The 18,631-nt window shown below is 35.5% G+C and overlaps 2 protein-coding genes across 6 annotated transcripts in view; one reads left to right on the plus strand and one right to left on the minus strand.

Annotated features, from left to right (window-relative positions):
• Positions 1–111: 111 nt before the first annotated feature.
• LOC147065249 (uncharacterized) lies at positions 112–9,402 on the minus strand. Of its 5 annotated transcripts, none has more exons than XM_085956392.1 (2): positions 9,182–9,402; positions 112–1,007 (listed from the first exon to the last, which is right to left on the minus strand). In XM_085956392.1, the coding sequence occupies exon 2, from the start codon at positions 828–830 to the stop codon at positions 219–221; it is 612 nt and encodes a 203-aa protein (XP_085812518.1). In that variant the 5' UTR covers positions 831–1,007; positions 9,182–9,402; the 3' UTR covers positions 112–218. The 5 variants fall into 5 exon arrangements, with proteins under 5 accessions (XP_085812518.1, XP_085812517.1, XP_085812519.1 ...); XM_085956391.1 differs by having other exon boundaries at positions 9,037–9,402; XM_085956393.1 differs by lacking the exon at positions 9,182–9,402 and adding an exon at positions 8,977–9,146.
• LOC147065250 (uncharacterized) overlaps positions 7,270–18,631 on the plus strand; it is a 34,987-nt gene continuing 23,625 nt past the window's right edge. Inside the window, exons 1-9 of the mRNA XM_085956955.1 lie at positions 7,270–7,678; positions 11,240–11,451; positions 12,267–12,430; positions 12,666–12,797; positions 13,293–13,498; positions 15,121–15,355; positions 16,145–16,366; positions 16,685–16,788; positions 18,443–18,611. Of these exons, the coding sequence (XP_085813081.1) occupies positions 11,243–11,451; positions 12,267–12,430; positions 12,666–12,797; positions 13,293–13,498; positions 15,121–15,355; positions 16,145–16,366; positions 16,685–16,788; positions 18,443–18,611 (1,441 nt within the window). The 5' untranslated portion in view covers positions 7,270–7,678; positions 11,240–11,242. The remainder of the gene's footprint in view (positions 7,679–11,239; positions 11,452–12,266; positions 12,431–12,665; positions 12,798–13,292; positions 13,499–15,120; positions 15,356–16,144; positions 16,367–16,684; positions 16,789–18,442; positions 18,612–18,631) is intronic.

Consider the following 18,631-nt stretch of genomic DNA (forward strand, 5'->3'; position numbering starts at 1 on the left):
AGAATAATGTAGTCCATAGGCTATTCAAGCTTTTTTATTGGTCCTGTAGTTTTTGGGTCAACTTACAGACAGACATTTCAATTTTATTAAGTATATATACTATCACCGGCCTTCTGCGCGCTCTGAAGCGGAGATGGCAGGCCGTGATAACGTCAAGGTCAAAGCGGGGGTGGGGGACAGAAACGCACGGGGTATTTGGTCAAGGCTGGTTTATTTCATCATATTGCAGGGTAGTCGTTACAGACACGATACAGGTTATTGTCGTCTTTGGCGGTCGGTTGGTAATTGGCGGGCTGCAACGTGGTGTCGCGGCTGGGCTGCTGATTGATTGCTTGGCATCCGAGGCGAGTCAGTGCTTGCGGCGTGGCGATCTGCCGATGACAGATGTGGTCTTTTTGGCGGGCTGCAAACGGAATGCTGGCTTGGCTTCGCGTCCGAGGCGAGCGAAGGCGAGAAGAGATTTTGCGGTCGATGCTGTTGGTTCGGCGGTTGATGTAAGAGAGAGATTTTGCGGTCGATGCTGTTGGTTTGGCGGTTGATGTAAGAGAGAGCTTTTTGCGCGCGTTCAACTGACAGGCGGCGTCATGTTCATCCGTCGGTCGGGAACCTCTCTGTTTTACCGACGGATTGACTAGTGGCGGCGCCAGCGGCCGTTTTTGATAGACCGCGTCTGTTTTGGCGGGAGTTTGACGAATTTGAATTTCAAGGAGACGGGTTCCGCTCGGCCGAGGGTTGCGATCACCGCGAAGAGTGGACGTAGGCTGTGGTATTTTGGGAAATACGATGGTTCGGTCCGCCCTTTGAGGTAGTCTCCTGTGGGAGATTTCCATCTGGTATCAATACTACTCATCAGATCAGTATTTCTCAACCAGGCAATGTAGCATGTGGCCTCAACTGCTCTCAAAATCTCTAAATGTTGTCAATAGAGGTGATCTTTGTATATCACTGACGATATTGTAACCAGGAATTTAAAAAACTTACTAGTTTTCATCAGTCACAAAATCACACTAAATAAAGGAAACAAATCAACCGTGTTTAGGAAAAAGGGCGTAACCCACACAGAACAAATTTTACAGGAGAGGCAAAAAACGTTTTTTGAATGATTTTGGTTTAATATTAATAAGAAAAATAGGCACAGACATTGGGTGCATGATGATTGATGATTTCGTGTAATATCTTTTTGATCTACTAATAATTAAAGAAGTTATTACAAAAAATCATTAAAATTGAGGGTAAATGCTTTTTTCCTTAAATTAAAACTTAATTAAGGCTCAATTAAAACCTGAATTTAGATAATAAATCGGCATTTGCTGCTTGCTTCCTTTTTACAGAACGTGTATTTAGTTGTATACATTGTTAATATCTAATAAAAGCACTTTTCGAAAAAACCGAGGATTATGCCCTTTTTCCTAAACACAGTCAAAATACAAGTACGTGAATTTGATAAGAAATGTGTTATAATAATATCCATGTATGGCATGAATATGTTGATAAGCCTAAAAACATCAATTCTTAGGGAGCTCTTTGTAAGGTTGATAATCTGTGGTTTATTATGTTTTTGGATGATTTTAAATTTTAGTAAGATGCTCAAAAATTCTCAACAAACTAAAATTTACCACAGAATACCAACCTTAGAAAAAGCTCCCTGAGAATTGATGTTTTAGAGCAGCAGTCCCCAACCTTTTGGATCTCGTAGACCACTAACCTCAAAATCTTGAATCCCGCCACTACCACGTATTTTTCCACACTTGTTAAAAATTAGATAGGTATGTCAATATAATGATAAAAGAATTATAATAAATAAACTGATTAACACAAATATTCATTACGAAGAATGCAAAAAAATGTTTTAAATTTCATTTTATTAAAAAAGAATCAATTCAATTATTAAATTAATATGAATTCTACATCGACATAGAGGTGCATCAAAGATTAATTACAGGTAACAGAAAGATAATCAGTGTGACCTTTGTTGCTGCTTGTTTGAAACAAACTGTTGGATTCTTGGTTCCAATGATGTTACTGCAACATGGAGAGCCGTTTGTATTTCAAGCCAACCGCGGTACACAAATATGTAGTTGTAAATGGAATCAAAATTTTTAAGGCCTTTTCACTCAACACTCGGTACTCGTTTTTAACAGAAAGCCAAAAATGAGATCTTGATACAGACAAGTGGAATTTACTTTTGAGACAATCGTCGGATGATAGATCAATTAGGCTTTCTTTTTCTTTTATGTCCAAATTACAATTATTGATTTTCGCCGTACATGGATCTATTATCCACGTTTTTCCATGCCTGGGATCCTCTTTCTTTGGATAACAACGACAGAAAGAGTCTGTGAGCGACTGACTGTAAGTGCTGTCGAACAAGACTTATTACCTGTCGGTTGACGAGTTCCTATTTCACATAATCATCACAATTAGGGAACATTTTTGCAGATCTTTTTCAGCCAACCGCATTTGCCACAGCAATATCTTCCTTTGAAATGCATCAATTTTAGGTCAATTGTAGGTCAAACAATCGGGTTAGTACTTTGTCCCTAGACAGCCATCTCACCTTGGCGTGAAGAAGATGAGTATGCTGAAGGCCCATTTCTTCACAAAGTGCTTCAAAGATTCGAGAATTGAGCGCTTTGTGGCCCACTTAAACGCTTCAAAAATCTCCATGCCCCCCCCCCCCCCCCCCCCAATCAAAATTTTATAGTTACTGAGATCCCCGGGGTTCCAGCGGCTAGCTCAGGTGTCCATCGAACCCCGGATTCACAAAAAAAAAGAAATTCAAACGGTTGGAGTATAAATAAAACACGGTCTTTCGTGCTCGTAACGTGGTCTTCTTATATTTTCTTAATTTTTAGTTTTACAAATTATATTTGGGATTTTTACAGTGGTAGTCGTCAGGTCCGTACCTATCGGAAAGGGGACGCTTACTAATTACTTTTTTCTTTTTCAAACTTCGCGTACCCACGCCATTCCAGCAAAAAGGACTCTCGTGATTGGCCAAATTTTATCGCGTGATCTTTGATTCGGCGAATCACGAGCCTGACCCTGGCGCAGGCGCGTCGAAATTTGGACGTTGCCGACAAGCGCGGCAAAATTTATTATATTTAAATACTTATATTTAGTCTTAAAATTATCGCTTTCATCCATCATCATTTATACTTTTTAAATTAAATTAAATTTATCTTAATTACACCTCCGCCCAATATGTCATTTTCACACACCGGACGAAGGCCCTTACTTATAAATAAAAAATACTTACGTGGTTGAGCAAGGAATCAGATTAGATGTTTTATGAAGCCGTTTCTAGAGGTCAGGGTTACGTTTCAACTTGAGCTACTAAATGATTATTTTACACCGGGAGAAGCCCGCCTGTAACAGGGGTGTATCAATTCGCCCCATCTGGATTAAAGTCGAAAGGTACGCCCTGATCTCATCGGCCACCCATCCAATTCCTTGTTCATCCGTTAAGTACATGGCATGATAACAGTTTATAAAAAAAATTCAACTACAATCTAACTATTCTAACAAAAAAAAAACAACTAACTTTACGTATTGTTTCGATATTTATTTTAATTACTATTTTCCTGCTCAAAGCAATGCTCCTGAATAAGTCAGAGTTTGATTTATTTTCCTTTCTTATTATCATTTGTCATAATTTATTATTATTTTATTTTTCTCCTGTAATGTCGTGCGTTTATTTTGTTTTCGTAATGGTTTTGTTATTCTTCTCGTTCTTTTATACTAGTCAGCGAAGGGGTCGTGGAGCTGCAGTCTTTGACTCTTGGGCTGTCCAGTTTTTTTGTATTCCGAGAGGCTACATTTTACCCTCGTTCGGAATTATTATTTCGTGTTACGTTTTTCTTCTTCTGGTGCAATAGGAGCGTACCTCGTTTGGCGTCGTCTGCCTTTGCAACCAGGGCGTGGTAGTGGCGTTACTATTGAGCCAGGCTCGTTCCGAGCAGCGGATATCTTCCTGTGGAAAGTTTTCCACTGATCTGCTGGTCTCTGGAGTATCACCTCTTAGATGGACAGGTACTGTGTCTCCATCTGTTCCTATTACTGCGGGCAAGGCATCGTATAGCGGTACAACGGCCAGGCTCGTTGACGGCGGCACGGCTTTCCCACAGGTACTAGGATGGATTTTCACAATAAGTATCCTTTTCCCTTTCCTTTTTTTTTTTTTTTTTAGATGGTTACACTTCGGAAGTACCTCTTGTTGTTTCACGATATCTTTCAGGCGTCACGTCCCTAGTCTCTCCATGAACCTGCGCGAGAAAGGAGAATGCGCACTCTCCACTCCATCAAGCTTTGGTATCATGAATTTTCGGCTACGCTGCCTTTGGATGCGCTTACTTCGAGAGGTGGCTCCCTTTGTGCTTCCAAATTGTCTTCATCTGTATTTATTCTTTTTCTTTCTTTAGTAATTTATTCGTTCATTAGACTTCCAGTACTTTAAATTTATTCGAATTTACTTTATTAATTACTCCTACCCCATACATTAAATAGCTACTAATTTTATATAAAATCTTCCCATTGTACTTATGGTACTAACTATCACTTTTAATATTTTACCCTAATACCCATAATTATTTTGCAACATTGTATTGACTGTATAAATCACATTGATATTAAAAATTGAAATATTCCACCCTCTCATTATATTTATTTCTGAATCAGTACACTTAAAACTGTGTAATTAACTTTATTTTTAGTGAAACCCATTTTATCTAAAAAAAATTGTTGTTTCGTTTTACGCGCCCGACATCCTATTCCAAGGCGCGCCGCGCCGATTTGCGGTGCCTCTCACGTTTTGTTATTATTATTGAAACCCCGTTGAGAAATTTACGGCTTATTGACTCATCTTTTTTTTTTTTTTATCACAGGCATACAATCTCTACTTTCATCCTCTTATACCTAATTTTAACTTATTAAAATTTAACATAACAACTTTCGTCGAGTGATGCCTTATTATTCCCGTTCCGTTTTCGCTGTGTTAAATTTACGATTGGTAATTTGTAAAGAAATAATAGTGACGGTCGTATACTATTTTCTTCGTTTCTCTTTGGATTCAAATTATTAACACGGCGTAACTTTGAAACAGGTTTCGCGCTACTGTAGAATATCCTCTTTCCCGTTTATAAAATTGTTTGCGATTTTCAATGTTAATGTTTTCGAATTCATTCATATTTACTTTATTTGAACGGAAAGAATTGGCGTCACTTTGCGAAGCGTTATTTTTAGAACTAGAATGTACATTTTTCTTACTAACGAACTTAAGATTATAGGGCTCAGAAAGTGGGTCCTTAATTAACTTTTTATCCGTAATTAGAAGAATTTCCGGATATTTACGATTATTATCTTCACTTTTAACTACACTGTTTACACTGAAACTTCCAACAGCAACTCGGCGTTCACCCTTGACTAGAGGGTTGGCGACTGGTCCTGCTTCATCTCCTCGTGGTCGAGCCTGCGCCCGTACAGCTTCTTCGATTCATCTCAGCTTGCGCGCCTTCTCAGCGAGGCTCCCTAGCCTCGCGTTTCCTTTTTCTCTCCTCACCGAACATCCCGTGGTCGACTAGGGTACACATGTTAGTGATACCCTAGGAAAATCGGCATTTTGCTCGCCGTTTTTCGTCGTGAGTGGGCCGTGGCCTCTCCGAGCCCTCCTCGCTGGATACCGTCGATGATATGTCATGGTCTCCATAGGTGGGATTTGTGCAGCCATTCGTCGTACTGGAGACGCGCTGGTGCTACGGTCTCCAGCACGACGCTAGGCGCGGTCAGCGCCGTATGTGGACTGTCTTCGAACACCAGAGGGCTCTCCCGGTTTGATGTTGGAGACAGCACTTCTTCTTCGATAAGGGTCACATCGGAGTCCACTTTTTAGTTAACCATTTCTTGGTTGTTCCGGCTCCTGGATCATAAACTTTTATTTAGCGTTCGCGGGCGTAAATTTTATTTCGCGGGTTCGGAAGAATCCATGCGATTCTTCGAGCTTCACGTTGCCAAGGCGCCATTGAGATCCCCGGGGTTCCAGCGGCTAGCTCAGGTGTCCATCGAACCCCGGATTCACAAAAAAAAAGAAATTCAAACGGTTGGAGTATAAATAAAACACGGTCTTTCGTGCTCGTAACGTGGTCTTCTTATATTTTCTTAATTTTTAGTTTTACAAATTATATTTGGGATTTTTACAGTGGTAGTCGTCAGGTCCGTACCTATCGGAAAGGGGACGCTTACTAATTACTTTTTTCTTTTTCAAACTTCGCGTACCCACGCCATTCCAGCAAAAAGGACTCTCGTGATTGGCCAAATTTTATCGCGTGATCTTTGATTCGGCGAATCACGAGCCTGACCCTGGCGCAGGCGCGTCGAAATTTGGACGTTGCCGACAAGCGCGGCAAAATTTATTATATTTAAATACTTATATTTAGTCTTAAAATTATCGCTTTCATCCATCATCATTTATACTTTTTAAATTAAATTAAATTTATCTTAATTACACCTCCGCCCAATATGTCATTTTCACACACCGGACGAAGGCCCTTACTTATAAATAAAAAATACTTACGTGGTTGAGCAAGGAATCAGATTAGATGTTTTATGAAGCCGTTTCTAGAGGTCAGGGTTACGTTTCAACTTGAGCTACTAAATGATTATTTTACACCGGGAGAAGCCCGCCTGTAACAGGGGTGTATCATTACCTAACTAATTCTGAAAAAAAAATGAATTGCTTCAAAATAAATAAAAAATGCACATAGGCAATACTATTTTTAATTTAACTTTCGTAAGTAAATAATATGTATATTACGTTACATGTACAACTCAGAAGAAAATTAGTGCGAGCCTTTGTGCTATGCTTCGTCTTCAAATGATTTTCAAGATGACCTTTTTGCCCCCTGGTGGGGCGTATGCCCCACATTGGGAATCACTGTTCACACCATACACGGAAATATTCTTATTATAAATCTATTTTGTAATTTCAAACAAACGGTGCAATTATTTATGTTTCTTTTACCCCGAGAAACTATTGTTCGTAGAGGAGACTCAGAAAAACATTGTACTCAAAAGGGGACCACGGGCCTTAAAGGTTGAGAAATACAATAGTCACTATAGATCTAGATTCACATGCTGAAGCAAATATGATCTTATAGTGTAAGTACCTAAGAGTGTAGGAGTAACAAAATAACAATAGGTACATACTAGAATAAATAATATTAACAGGCTGACAATTCTTGAATAAATTATTCTAAATATAGATTTGAGATTGGTAGTTACTGCATTAGTAATGGTTGAGTAATAATGTTGCTATAGTGGTAATACAAATTGCTATGTTTTATGGCTACCTAATAATTATTACTATAGTAGTATTTTTTATACAATACAATGTTGCATGCTTTTTACAATCTTGATTTTATTGCATAATATTACAATACACACAAACAATTAAACATGTTGTGAAATACAGAGGTCACCAATTTGTTGGGAATGACCAAAACAACTTGACCATGACTCACAACTAAAAACCGGTTTCTACCGGCTTTATCAAACACTGCATCATAATAGTTTGACAAATAAATAATATAGAAGTACACACAACTAGCACTGTTTTGATCAGTGTGTTGTGAGAAGAGGGAACAGGAAGTTACACCCACAAGTGAAAATTTGGAGGTTATATTTGGTGAATATACATTTTAAAGTTTCTTATAAGTAATATTATTAACACTTGATATCAAATTAAATACAATTCTATAATCAAAATAATATAATGTTATATTTTTAAAATAAGTGCTAATCCTATCTTATCAGTGTTTGTTTATAAAAATAAGTAAGAAAACATTTTAATTTACTTTACCATAGATAGGTAAAGAAATAACAATAGTATGTACCTACCTAATTGATAAAACATTTATTATTATTTGTTTAATTTTTTTTCTATATAATATTATAATATAATAATTTATTCAGCTATTACTAAATCTTTATGGGTGAGCTGCTTGTGTGTGAAAGAAATAAAATATATTTAATATGTAACTACTTTTATAACATAAAATAAAATGATGTATAAAATAATTTATAGGTATGCTAGAACCATCATAACTTGGCTACGATTTTTTAGTGCTGTTTGCAGTGTTATAGACTATAGCGGGGGTCGGGAGAATAACTTTGTATCTGTCTGGAAGTGCGGGAGGATCTGTAGTTCCCCAGATCACCGTTATAACATTCATAGCTAAGATATAACGGTTAGACTATAAGTGTACCAAGTGTTTTAATCATTTTTTTAGATAGGTAGTAATAAAAGATAGGAAAGTCTTTAAGTATCGCGTCATTTTCTTGTGGCCCACTTCACAATATCCCGAGTCAGGCAAATTTTAGATGCTCACCATTGAGAAATGGGTGACACTGCGTTGGCCGGCATATGTATGCCAACTATATACACATTTGCCTGACTTGGGTCATTGTGAAGGGACGCATAACAATAACAAACATTCCTCTTTTCATTCTTTCCCGATTGGGTCCAATCGGTTTTACTGTCAAGACTGGTACTGCTGAATGTTATGCCCAAATCTTTTTCCTTAAATGATTCTTAGTTAGATGAACGATAGATAAGTAAATAATTTTTGACATTTCGTAAAACTTTGATTGTTTGCCGTTGAAACTGAATGTGGACTATAACAACAGAAACAACATCGCGAATTAAACATCGACCACTAAATCTTTCATGGTACCATCCTTCAGGAAGAAGACGTTCACTATCAGATCAGTATTTTCATTTAAAAATTATAGATTGTTTTGTTGGCCCGCCAAACCTATGCCAAACAGTGGGTTTCCATTGTCCATCAAGATTTATGCAATACCAAACTTCGACCCATGTCAATCAAGGTAATTCATTTCACACAGAACTCATTCATTCGACTAGTCTATATTCACAATATTATGATAGCTATTTCACCACCGCTGATTCATTTGATAACTCACCTGCTTCCTTTTTTTTTTTAACATTTTTTATAATCGACCCTGATCACAATTCAAATGTACCTATGTTTTTTCTCTTTTTCTTTTTTCTGTTCTCTCCTATGCTAGTATGTATATCAATGATGGGGAACCTATGGCACGCGTGCCACTAGTGGTAACACCGATATATCTATGTAATATAGGTATTATAATTGAGGCGTCTAATTACAAAAAGCGACAAGTCCACAATTCATTCAAACAACGTTTTTATGTTTCAAGCTTCAATTATTTGTTTTAACATGAGATTATTTTTTCCGTTGTATTCTATGTCGAAATTAGAACCAAATGGCAATTTGTTTCAGCCGATAAACTCTTAAATGTAATAAATATAGGCAAAATAAAATTGGATGTAGCCAAAGAGATTAGACTGTGGAGAGTGAACATATCGTCATTTTCGTACGAACACGTACGAAGCAATACGAAACAGAAAAAAAAGTCTGTTGGCATTACTGTAAGCTGCTACTTCACTATCGTTTGCTTTTGTGTTGTAAAAAAACATGGCGGATATTGTTATTGTATTTTACAAAGATTTCAGATGTTATTCGGCTAAAAAAGTGTTTTTAATGGAAGAATACAAAGGAGTAACAGCATTTCGGAACAATATATGCATATTATTAATTATACATTGATAGTTTTTCCTAAAACATCTGTTACAATAACAATTATGTCAAACGTCAAAATGTTTACTCTCCAATGTCATGTGCCAGGGCCGCACTCGTAATATTATTGTGAACCCAAAATATAAGATTTATTTTTCAAAGTAAAAAATATTAGTACTTACTAGTTAATGACATAGTTTTCAGAGTTAAATATATTTTGCCCTGCACCAAAGTGGAGGCATTCGTATGCATCCAAAATTTAATTTAGAGTATTTAAATAATAAACTTTTAAACTATTTTGTTAATAGCGACTGTATTTTTAGAGAATTAGATAATCACATGTATGATACTTCATCATTAACAAACCACGTCACAAATTTAATGAAACTAGTTTCAAAAAAATGTTTAGAAATAAGATATCATCATTTAGCAAAAAATGCAGAGAACCAATCAACCATATTACACAATTATTTTCTCAACGCTGACTTTCATACATTATATTTCAAATAAAAACATTTTCGTTTTAAATAATCGATTTTTTTGTATGAATTCATATTATATATGCAGGGCTTCTCTGATAATATTATGTTAAATAGATAAAATATTGTAATTAACTATATAACAAATTTTCAACATACCTACCTTTATTTTGTGTCTAATAGGTTTATATAAACAAGTAATTTCATACACAATATGTCAAAAACGAACCCTAAACGAAGCTATTAACTGATTTGTGTTTAATTTTTCAAAACATTGTGTTTTTTGTATTATTATAAATAAAATACTTACTTCCATTTGCAATATTCTTTCTTACCCTGAATCCTAATAAAGTTTTTATTACGGGAACTTTTTATAATGAAAATACGTTTATCATAAATTGGTTGTAAGCTTGTGTTGATAAAAAAAAATACTCAGTGGGGCGTTTTTATGTCCGAGTATGGCCCATTTGCAGCAAAGTGTACCTAAAATTTCAGAGAAATAGAACTTTCTCTCACAAAACGAGTACACACTGACATTTGTGTGCTACTTCTGTGGGAGGAGTCCAATCTCTTTGGACGTAGCGCTATTTGTACCTCACTTTATAATTTACTCCACATAAGGCACATATTTCCGTGGCACTATCACGAGTTTACCAGATGCTACAGCATGAGAGACGCCCTTTTCAATATTGAATGTTCCCTTATTGGTTGACTTAAGCACGCGCGAATTCAACCAAGCTTTAAATAATATGAAACATGGACTTTTGTAATAAATCGAGACTTAAAATATTTTTTTTCATAGGGTTATGTCGCATTTTAGAATTTATAGATCAATACATATTGTGTAAAATTATACAAAGAATACATGCGTATTTTTTTCGATTTTGTCCAAATGTGCACTTATCGCTTTTTGGAATTAGACTCCTCAATTATACAAAAATGTTAACTTATCAGTTTAATCTTTTTCACAATGTTATCACTATTCTTTATATGTACTTTTACTATCTTGCTAAGTTTTTTAATAGTATCTTTCATCTATAGAAACTTTAATGGTTGCATCTTTTTGTTGTAATCTATTTTCATACATATTTATAATCAAAGTAACCGTTTGTTTTCTTTAATAAAAAAATAAATAAACACTTCTTTCAGGAGATGGAGTTTAATATCTACCTTTTGGCCATAATTGGCATCTTCGTTTTACTATGGTGCTATGGAACTTACACCAATGGACACTTTACCCGGCACGGGATCAAATGTCTGCCAGCATGGCCATTCTTCGGCAACATGTTGAAGGTAACGATCAGGCAGGAACATTTTAAAGACGTTATGGCGAAATTTTATAAAGAATATCCGGACCAAAAGTGAGTAATTGTTATGTTTGTTTGACAGATAGTTGGTAAGCTGTTTTTAAAAATACGTTGGAAATGAGACTCCATTTTTATTCCATCTCAAGCCACAAATAGAGATTGCTCAAAGTCAAAGTTTGACTTGGTACCTACATCAAGAAATTATTTCTTGAATATATTAATTAATTGTTCTTTACAATTATCTGCTCTGACCTTAATCCCATACCTACGTCATAATTGATCTGACGCAATGATATTGAAGAAAGCTCTCTTCTATGGAGCCTTAGCGTATAGCAATGAGGCAAAAAAGGATCTCTGGGAATATTGTACTAATGTTCATAGAAACTCTTAAATGAGAGATTACTCCTACATTATTTTGGATATAAAAATGACAAACCGGAACTTGCTTCAGCAATTTTTTTAGGGAGGCAAGATTTGTTTTACTGTACTAATCGTATAAATCTTTGTTTTTCTCAACATTATCCCTTACACAGATCGTCGCTATAGGATTGGTTTCCCGAATATCCGTTTTTGTCGAAATCGACCTCTTAATGCAGAATGTTTTTTTTTATCTAATTGGACTAGAACCGTCCCTTTCTTTAAATTACTTTGTAATGGTAATGAATACATCATTTATATGCTGTAAAAATAACAATTTAAATATATCCATGTATTTAAATATAGGATTATGAAATTTGTTTTTCGTCTCCTGAACATTTGGTCTATTCGGGAAACCAATCCTACAGCGACGATATAGTAAAAGCATGTGAAAACAATTACATATCCAAAACTTTAATTACATTTTATAGAATGGTGTTTTTCTTCCTCAGGTATGTTGGTTTCTATCAATTCTTCAGGCGTTTGATTGTAATAAATGACTTGGAGCTGATCAAACAGATATCTGTGAAGGACTTCGACCATTTTACTGACCATTTTGTTGGTATTGATGAGGCGGCAGATCCATTGTTTGGAAACAATTTATTTTCAATGAAAGGTAAATCTTATTTTTACACATTCATTTGTCACATTATGATACAGAGGGAAGATAGTCTTCCCAGTAACAGAATATAAATGCTATATGTTTTAATGTGCGCTGGTTGAAATCGCAGATGGTTCTCAAATTGAAGCTTCACTCAAGTTGTGTGTATATTTATTGGATTTTTGAAATTTTGGGAATTTATGAAATTATTATAGTACAATATCATTCATGTACCTGCAATTATTTTTAGGTCAAAAGTGGCGTGAAATGAGGTCAACGTTGAGCCCAGCGTTTACTAGTGCCAAAATGAGAAACATGTTTGAACTGGTAGTTGACTGCGCAGAAAATATGACTCTCTTTTACTTGAAAGAAATGGAAAAAAGTAAGAATACTTTACTAATATTTTTACTTGTGCTAATAGCCCCTGTACAGGTGCATAGATTTACTTGCACCAATAGTGTATATTTTAAACTATCTCGATAATAACTGTTTACACGTAAAAGTACTGACTATCTCGCCAATCTCATTCTTCAAGAGTAAGCAAGACGCGATGTTGACATTTTATTTGAGGTTCACCGATTTTCTCTTTCTAGAATTCTTTTTAGAATTGTACAATAAAGTGACAACATCATGTCTCGCTTACTCTTGAAGATTGAAGAGATTGGCGAGACAATCAGCCATTTTTACGCGGAAACAGTAATTATCACAATAGCTTAAAATACACACTACTGTCGCAAGTAAATCCATGCACGTACATATACAGGCACTATAACAGTACATCATTGATGTTGTTTTTTTTCAGCATAAATTGTCTACTAACTTCTTGAAGAGATTAATTTTATTCTTATGTGATATATACGTAATATTTTTTTATCAGAAAATGAAACCATGGAGATAGACATGAAAGACGCCTTTACGAGATACACAAACGATGTGATCGCTACTACAGCATTCGGTATCCAAGTCGACTCGCACTTTGAAAGGGACAACGAGTTCTACACAATGGGAAAGCAGTCTTCAAACTTTACCGGTCTGAGAATGCTCAAGTTTTTCATGTTTACACTTTCAACTACATTGTGCAAGGTAAATAATTCTACTTAATCAATCAATAATAATTTATTAGTTAACTGTGGATTACATTTAAGTACCTATTCATGACTTCTTATGAGTATAGGTAACCATGTTAAGTAAATCAACTTCAAATTTAAGTATGCAAAAAATATAAATTCAATTTTAATTAACTATTTCTTTTATTCAACGACTAATTCACAAAATTTTACGAATGTACCATTCTAATTATTGAACATACATAATTCTGAAAAAACACTTATGAGAAAATATACCCGGCAGGAATCAAACCTGCGTCTCTTGGGTATCGCGCCCTGTTCATTAACACTATGCTACGACTGCCATGCTTAATTGCGACACTTTTTAACTATCGGCCTTTTTAAAATTTAAATTCAATTTATGTACAACAGTGGCGAGGGTTGGAGGTAGGCTGTTAAGATTCAACATAAATAGTGCACAGTAAACTTTGTCAGTCATACTTATTTGTTTTCATTGAACTAAAAATGCCATTTGCAGATGGTGCTGGTTAGTTTTTTAAAATTCAATTAAAACCTGCCTAGCCAAGGCATAGTAAGTAGATAATAGTAAAAAAATATTTGTTTATTAAAACTGCAGTATTTTTTTGAAAAACAATAGTCTTGATATAATACAAAATTTATATAACCACGCGAGATGCGTATTTATGTGTATGTTGATTTAAATATTAACGGATTACAGCAAGTTACCTCTTTCTATGAAACCGTGCTCAAAAAGCCGCACATACAAATTCCGCGAGTTATCTTGACCGACTTTAAACTTGAATTACTAGCCATTGTCGATTGATTTGCAAAATCTAAAAAATTTAACACAGATTGACATCAGTCGACTACCTCACGGAATAACACACCAACTCGAAATAGTGTGTTTTATGTTTTTTGAGTTATTGTTGCATAGAAAAAAATTCCACACCAGCCAATTTTTTTTTGGATTTTTTTCTCGAAAAACAGCCAAAATATTAAAATAATACTCGTAAGTAGAGTTATGATTATATAACATTTTTTGTAATATCTTAAATAACATGGAACAATAATCCACATGTAGTTGGTATCACAAGTTATTGTTATTATTTTTTAAGATATAAATTATAATTTAAATAATATTTGCATAAAATAAACGGATTTCGCTACACATTTTTTGATTGGTTTTTTTGCTCTCCTGAAAAGTTGATAATTTAGAGTTAGTGTGTTATTCCATGAGGTAGTCGATCTGTTTGAATAACTATGAAATTATTACAAATTATCGGTATTACAGCGATTGTAGTAAGAGCTTCACATTACATTCAACGTGTGTCGTTAAAAATCTGCAGCCCGTCAGATACTGATACAGTAATATCGTGTTAATTATTCCCACTACGGTAAAAGTATCGAATGCCCGATCTTGACAAAAAACATATTGATACATACTGATATCATATTGGAAGAAAGGTATCGATGCCAATGAATCGATTCTTTTTAACTGGTAAATCAATATTTTTGTCATCACACCATGAACTCAACTGATCCATTGACTGTATTAAATCCATTCTTCAGAATAAGCTAGAATGTAGCTATTTTTTTAATATATTTCAACTTGGCTCTAATAACCATTATGAATTTCAGATTATGGGATGGACATTATTCGACGAAAAGACATCAGATTTCTTCAGAAACATTGTGGCTGACAGTATGAAATTAAGAGAAGACGGAAAAGTCTACCGACCTGACATGATCCAGCTTCTATTGGAAGCCAAGAGAGGCTCATTAAAACATGACGATAAGCCGACGGTTGAGACTAAAGAGGCCGGATTCGCTACAGTCGAAGAATCAGCTGTTGGAAAAGAGAACATCAGAAGAGGTAAGATTTTTCTCATTGAAATATTTGATCACTACAATTTATATTTACATAGATACGTATAGACCTAATTATTGATCGGCTCATAAGAATAGAATGGGTGAGACAAAATAATTTTCATTGTTAATTCATTATAAATAACAATCACTCTAATAATAATATGTTAGTTATATTTAATTTATCATAGAAACTTGTGTTAATATAATATTATAGCAAACCCAGTTTCATCTTAATATATATTTTCAACTGGTATACTAATATGTTTCGTAAGAGAAAATATTATAAGGTACCTACTTGATGGTTTTTTGTGATTATCTCATAGTAGGTGAATATGGAAGTTATTGACTTTGAAACCAACAGCCTCAATTATTAATACTTAGAATATGTGAAGCTGTATGTGCCAAAAGAAATAAATTGTATAGCGCGCGGCTTCCGAATACTTTCTCGCTCGGACATTGGACGTCAGCTACAGTCAGCGCGGGCGTCCCCACCATCGCCCGTCCCCGCTATCTGGCGTCCCCCACCGAAGCACACCGGCATTATCACCTAGACGGCGAGGAAGGGGCCGCCTAGTTCACTTTATAAGGCGATGCTCGGCCTTGATTAATCAGTTAGCAGTTAGCTGAGTTAGCACTTGGCCCTGATCCAATGAAACAAATTCAAAAACAAAGAAAAAATAACAGTGAAATAAATTAATAATATAAGTATATTTAACAGAGAAGAATAATTATTATTGAAAAATAAACATATTATTTATATGTGATTTCAAATGTGTCTTCTATATAATTTTAGAATGGACAGACGATGAAATTACTGCCCAAGCCGTGGTATTCTTCATAGCCGGTTTCGATACGGCTGCAACGCATCTATGTTTCGTAGCTCATGAGCTTGCCATTCATCCAGAGATTCAGGAGAAACTTCAGAAAGAAATCGACAATATTGTAGCAAACAAAAACGGCAAACTGAACTACAATGACTTGCAGAATATGAAGTATATGGATATGGTTGTATCAGGTAATTCATTTAAGTCCATTTCCAAGTGTAATATTTATCATTATATTTTACATCTTCATGTTATTTCTGAGGGTTGGAACCACTTTGTTGTAATAGTACAGTACAGTGTATAGGTTAATATCGAGAAAGCTTGATGAAAGATGAAACCGTACAACACTATTGATACCTCTTATAGGTGGACCAACAAACATGCTTTTTAACCTTCCATTTGCATCTGTACTTCACAGTAGACGGATCCGTTGAGAATTCATCTAATTATTTCTATTTCAGCAACCCTTAAATCTTTTAAATATTTGACATTTTGTTGTAAATTTTCAGAAACATTACGAATGTGGCCACCGGTCAATGCTACCGATAGAAAATGTAGCAAACCGTACACCTTGCCTCCACCATGTGACTGTCCCGGACGCAAAGGATATCAGGTTACTATATTTAAGACATACATAATATATTACCTTTATATATTAACTATTTTTCTATTCAACAAATAATTCACAAGATTTATGAAAATATACATTTTTTTATAATTTGGGATGGTATTAGAATACCATTAGAAAAAATCTTTAATAAAATATTGCGCCAGACAGGACTCAAACATTAGGCATCAAATCAGGAATCCCATAAACGCAAATTGATTCCAGTCCGGTGCCATATTATTTCACGATTTTTCCAATGTATGTTTCTAAGTTGTTTCTAAATTATGTATGTATGACATACAATATATCAATAAAGGTACCCACGATGGTTGAGTAGTAACTTCTTCTTTTCTTCTTCTTTCTCGGCACTACATCCCGGGGCGGGATTTGGCCTCCTCTACAATTATCTTCCACACGCTCCTTTCCCTGGCTGCTCCTCTCCAGTCTCCAGCCCTCCCCATCTTTCTCCAGTCCTCTTCGATACAGTCAGCCCACCTCTTCTTTGGTCTGCCCCTAGACCGTTTCCACTGTGGGATCCACTTGGTCATGATTTTTGGCGTCCTGTGCTCAGGCGTTCTCTCAACGTGTCCAGCCCACCTTAGTCTTTGGGATCGACAGAATTTCACCACCGTTTCATGTTTTATTAACTCTTCTAACTCGTGGTTAATATTTATCCTGTAACTTCCATTTTCTAATGTGGGCCCGAAAATTCTCCTGAGGATCTTTCTTTCGAGTATGGCCAGTTTATGTTCTTCCCTTTGAGTGAGGCACCATGTCTCACAGCCATAGGTAGCTACTGGTCGAATAACTGTTTTGTAGTAACATGTTCTCTTATTAAGTCGTCAATCTCATGTTCGAATCCTGGGTCTGACAAATTCATATGCTAGTTTTCAATATGTGTTTGGATCCAGAGCATGGACTGGTTGATCAAGTAGCTAACATCCATTCCTTGTAAAAAAAAAACTGTTGAGAGACCACTTTGTGAGGTAACCAAGATCTACATTTGACTGTAGAAGTGTCAATAAAAAAAGTATAATACCCCCCTTTACACGTGCATGGATTTACTGCTGAAGCTTCAGAAACTTCCGTTGATATGCATGCAATTTTGCCAACTGCAGGAAAATACATGTTTACATATTTTCTTATTGTGGCCGAAATATACGCACTATTGCTGGCAGCAAGGCAGTATTTAAAATAGATAGGTATAACATTTATGGCAAATATAGCATTTTCTTCCCCCCATTTTACTGGCAGGTTAGGCTTATTATTTTTTATCATTGAAATGTAGTTTTTATCAAAATCCACCCACCCAGATAAAAGCATTTTTTTATCCAAAAAATGCAGGAGTAATCTCTCATTTGAGAGTTTGTATGAACAGTACAGTATTCCGAGAGCTCCTTTTTGCCCCATTTTAATATTTTTACGCTTTGTCTCTATAAAAGAAGAGACAACATAGCGTCACATTTATGCTTGAAAAATGAGTTTGGAAAGACAGTCAGCACTTTTACGTGTAAACAGTGTTATTATCGTGATAGCTTAAAATACACACTATTAGTACAAGTAAATCCATGCACGTGTACAGGCGCTATAAAGCCGGTATCTAGTTCTAAATAATGTTGCCATACAGATTTGTAACTGAGTTCTTTCTCATTCTTTGCAGATGAATTTGGGGCAAGGAGTGTGGTTTCCAATTCACAGTATCCACCATGACCCAAAGTTCTTCCCTAATCCTGAAAAGTTTGATCCAGAAAGATTTTCTGACGACAATAGGGGCTCCATTCAACCGGGCACTTTCATCCCATTCGGTGTGGGACCTAGGAACTGCATTGGTAAGTTATCACATTAATAT

The sequence above is a fragment of the Rhyacophila brunnea genome, unplaced genomic scaffold (genome assembly GCF_057557595.1).
Source record: "Rhyacophila brunnea isolate RB1 unplaced genomic scaffold, BYU_Rbru_1.0 scaffold_6, whole genome shotgun sequence".
Lineage (NCBI taxonomy): Eukaryota > Metazoa > Arthropoda > Insecta > Trichoptera > Rhyacophilidae > Rhyacophila > Rhyacophila brunnea.

What these genes read in the sequence shown, in the direction of transcription:
- LOC147065249 (XM_085956392.1), bottom strand. Translation starts at nt 830, where the DNA reads ATGGAAATCTCCCACAGGAGACTACCTCAAAGGGCGGACCGAACCATC.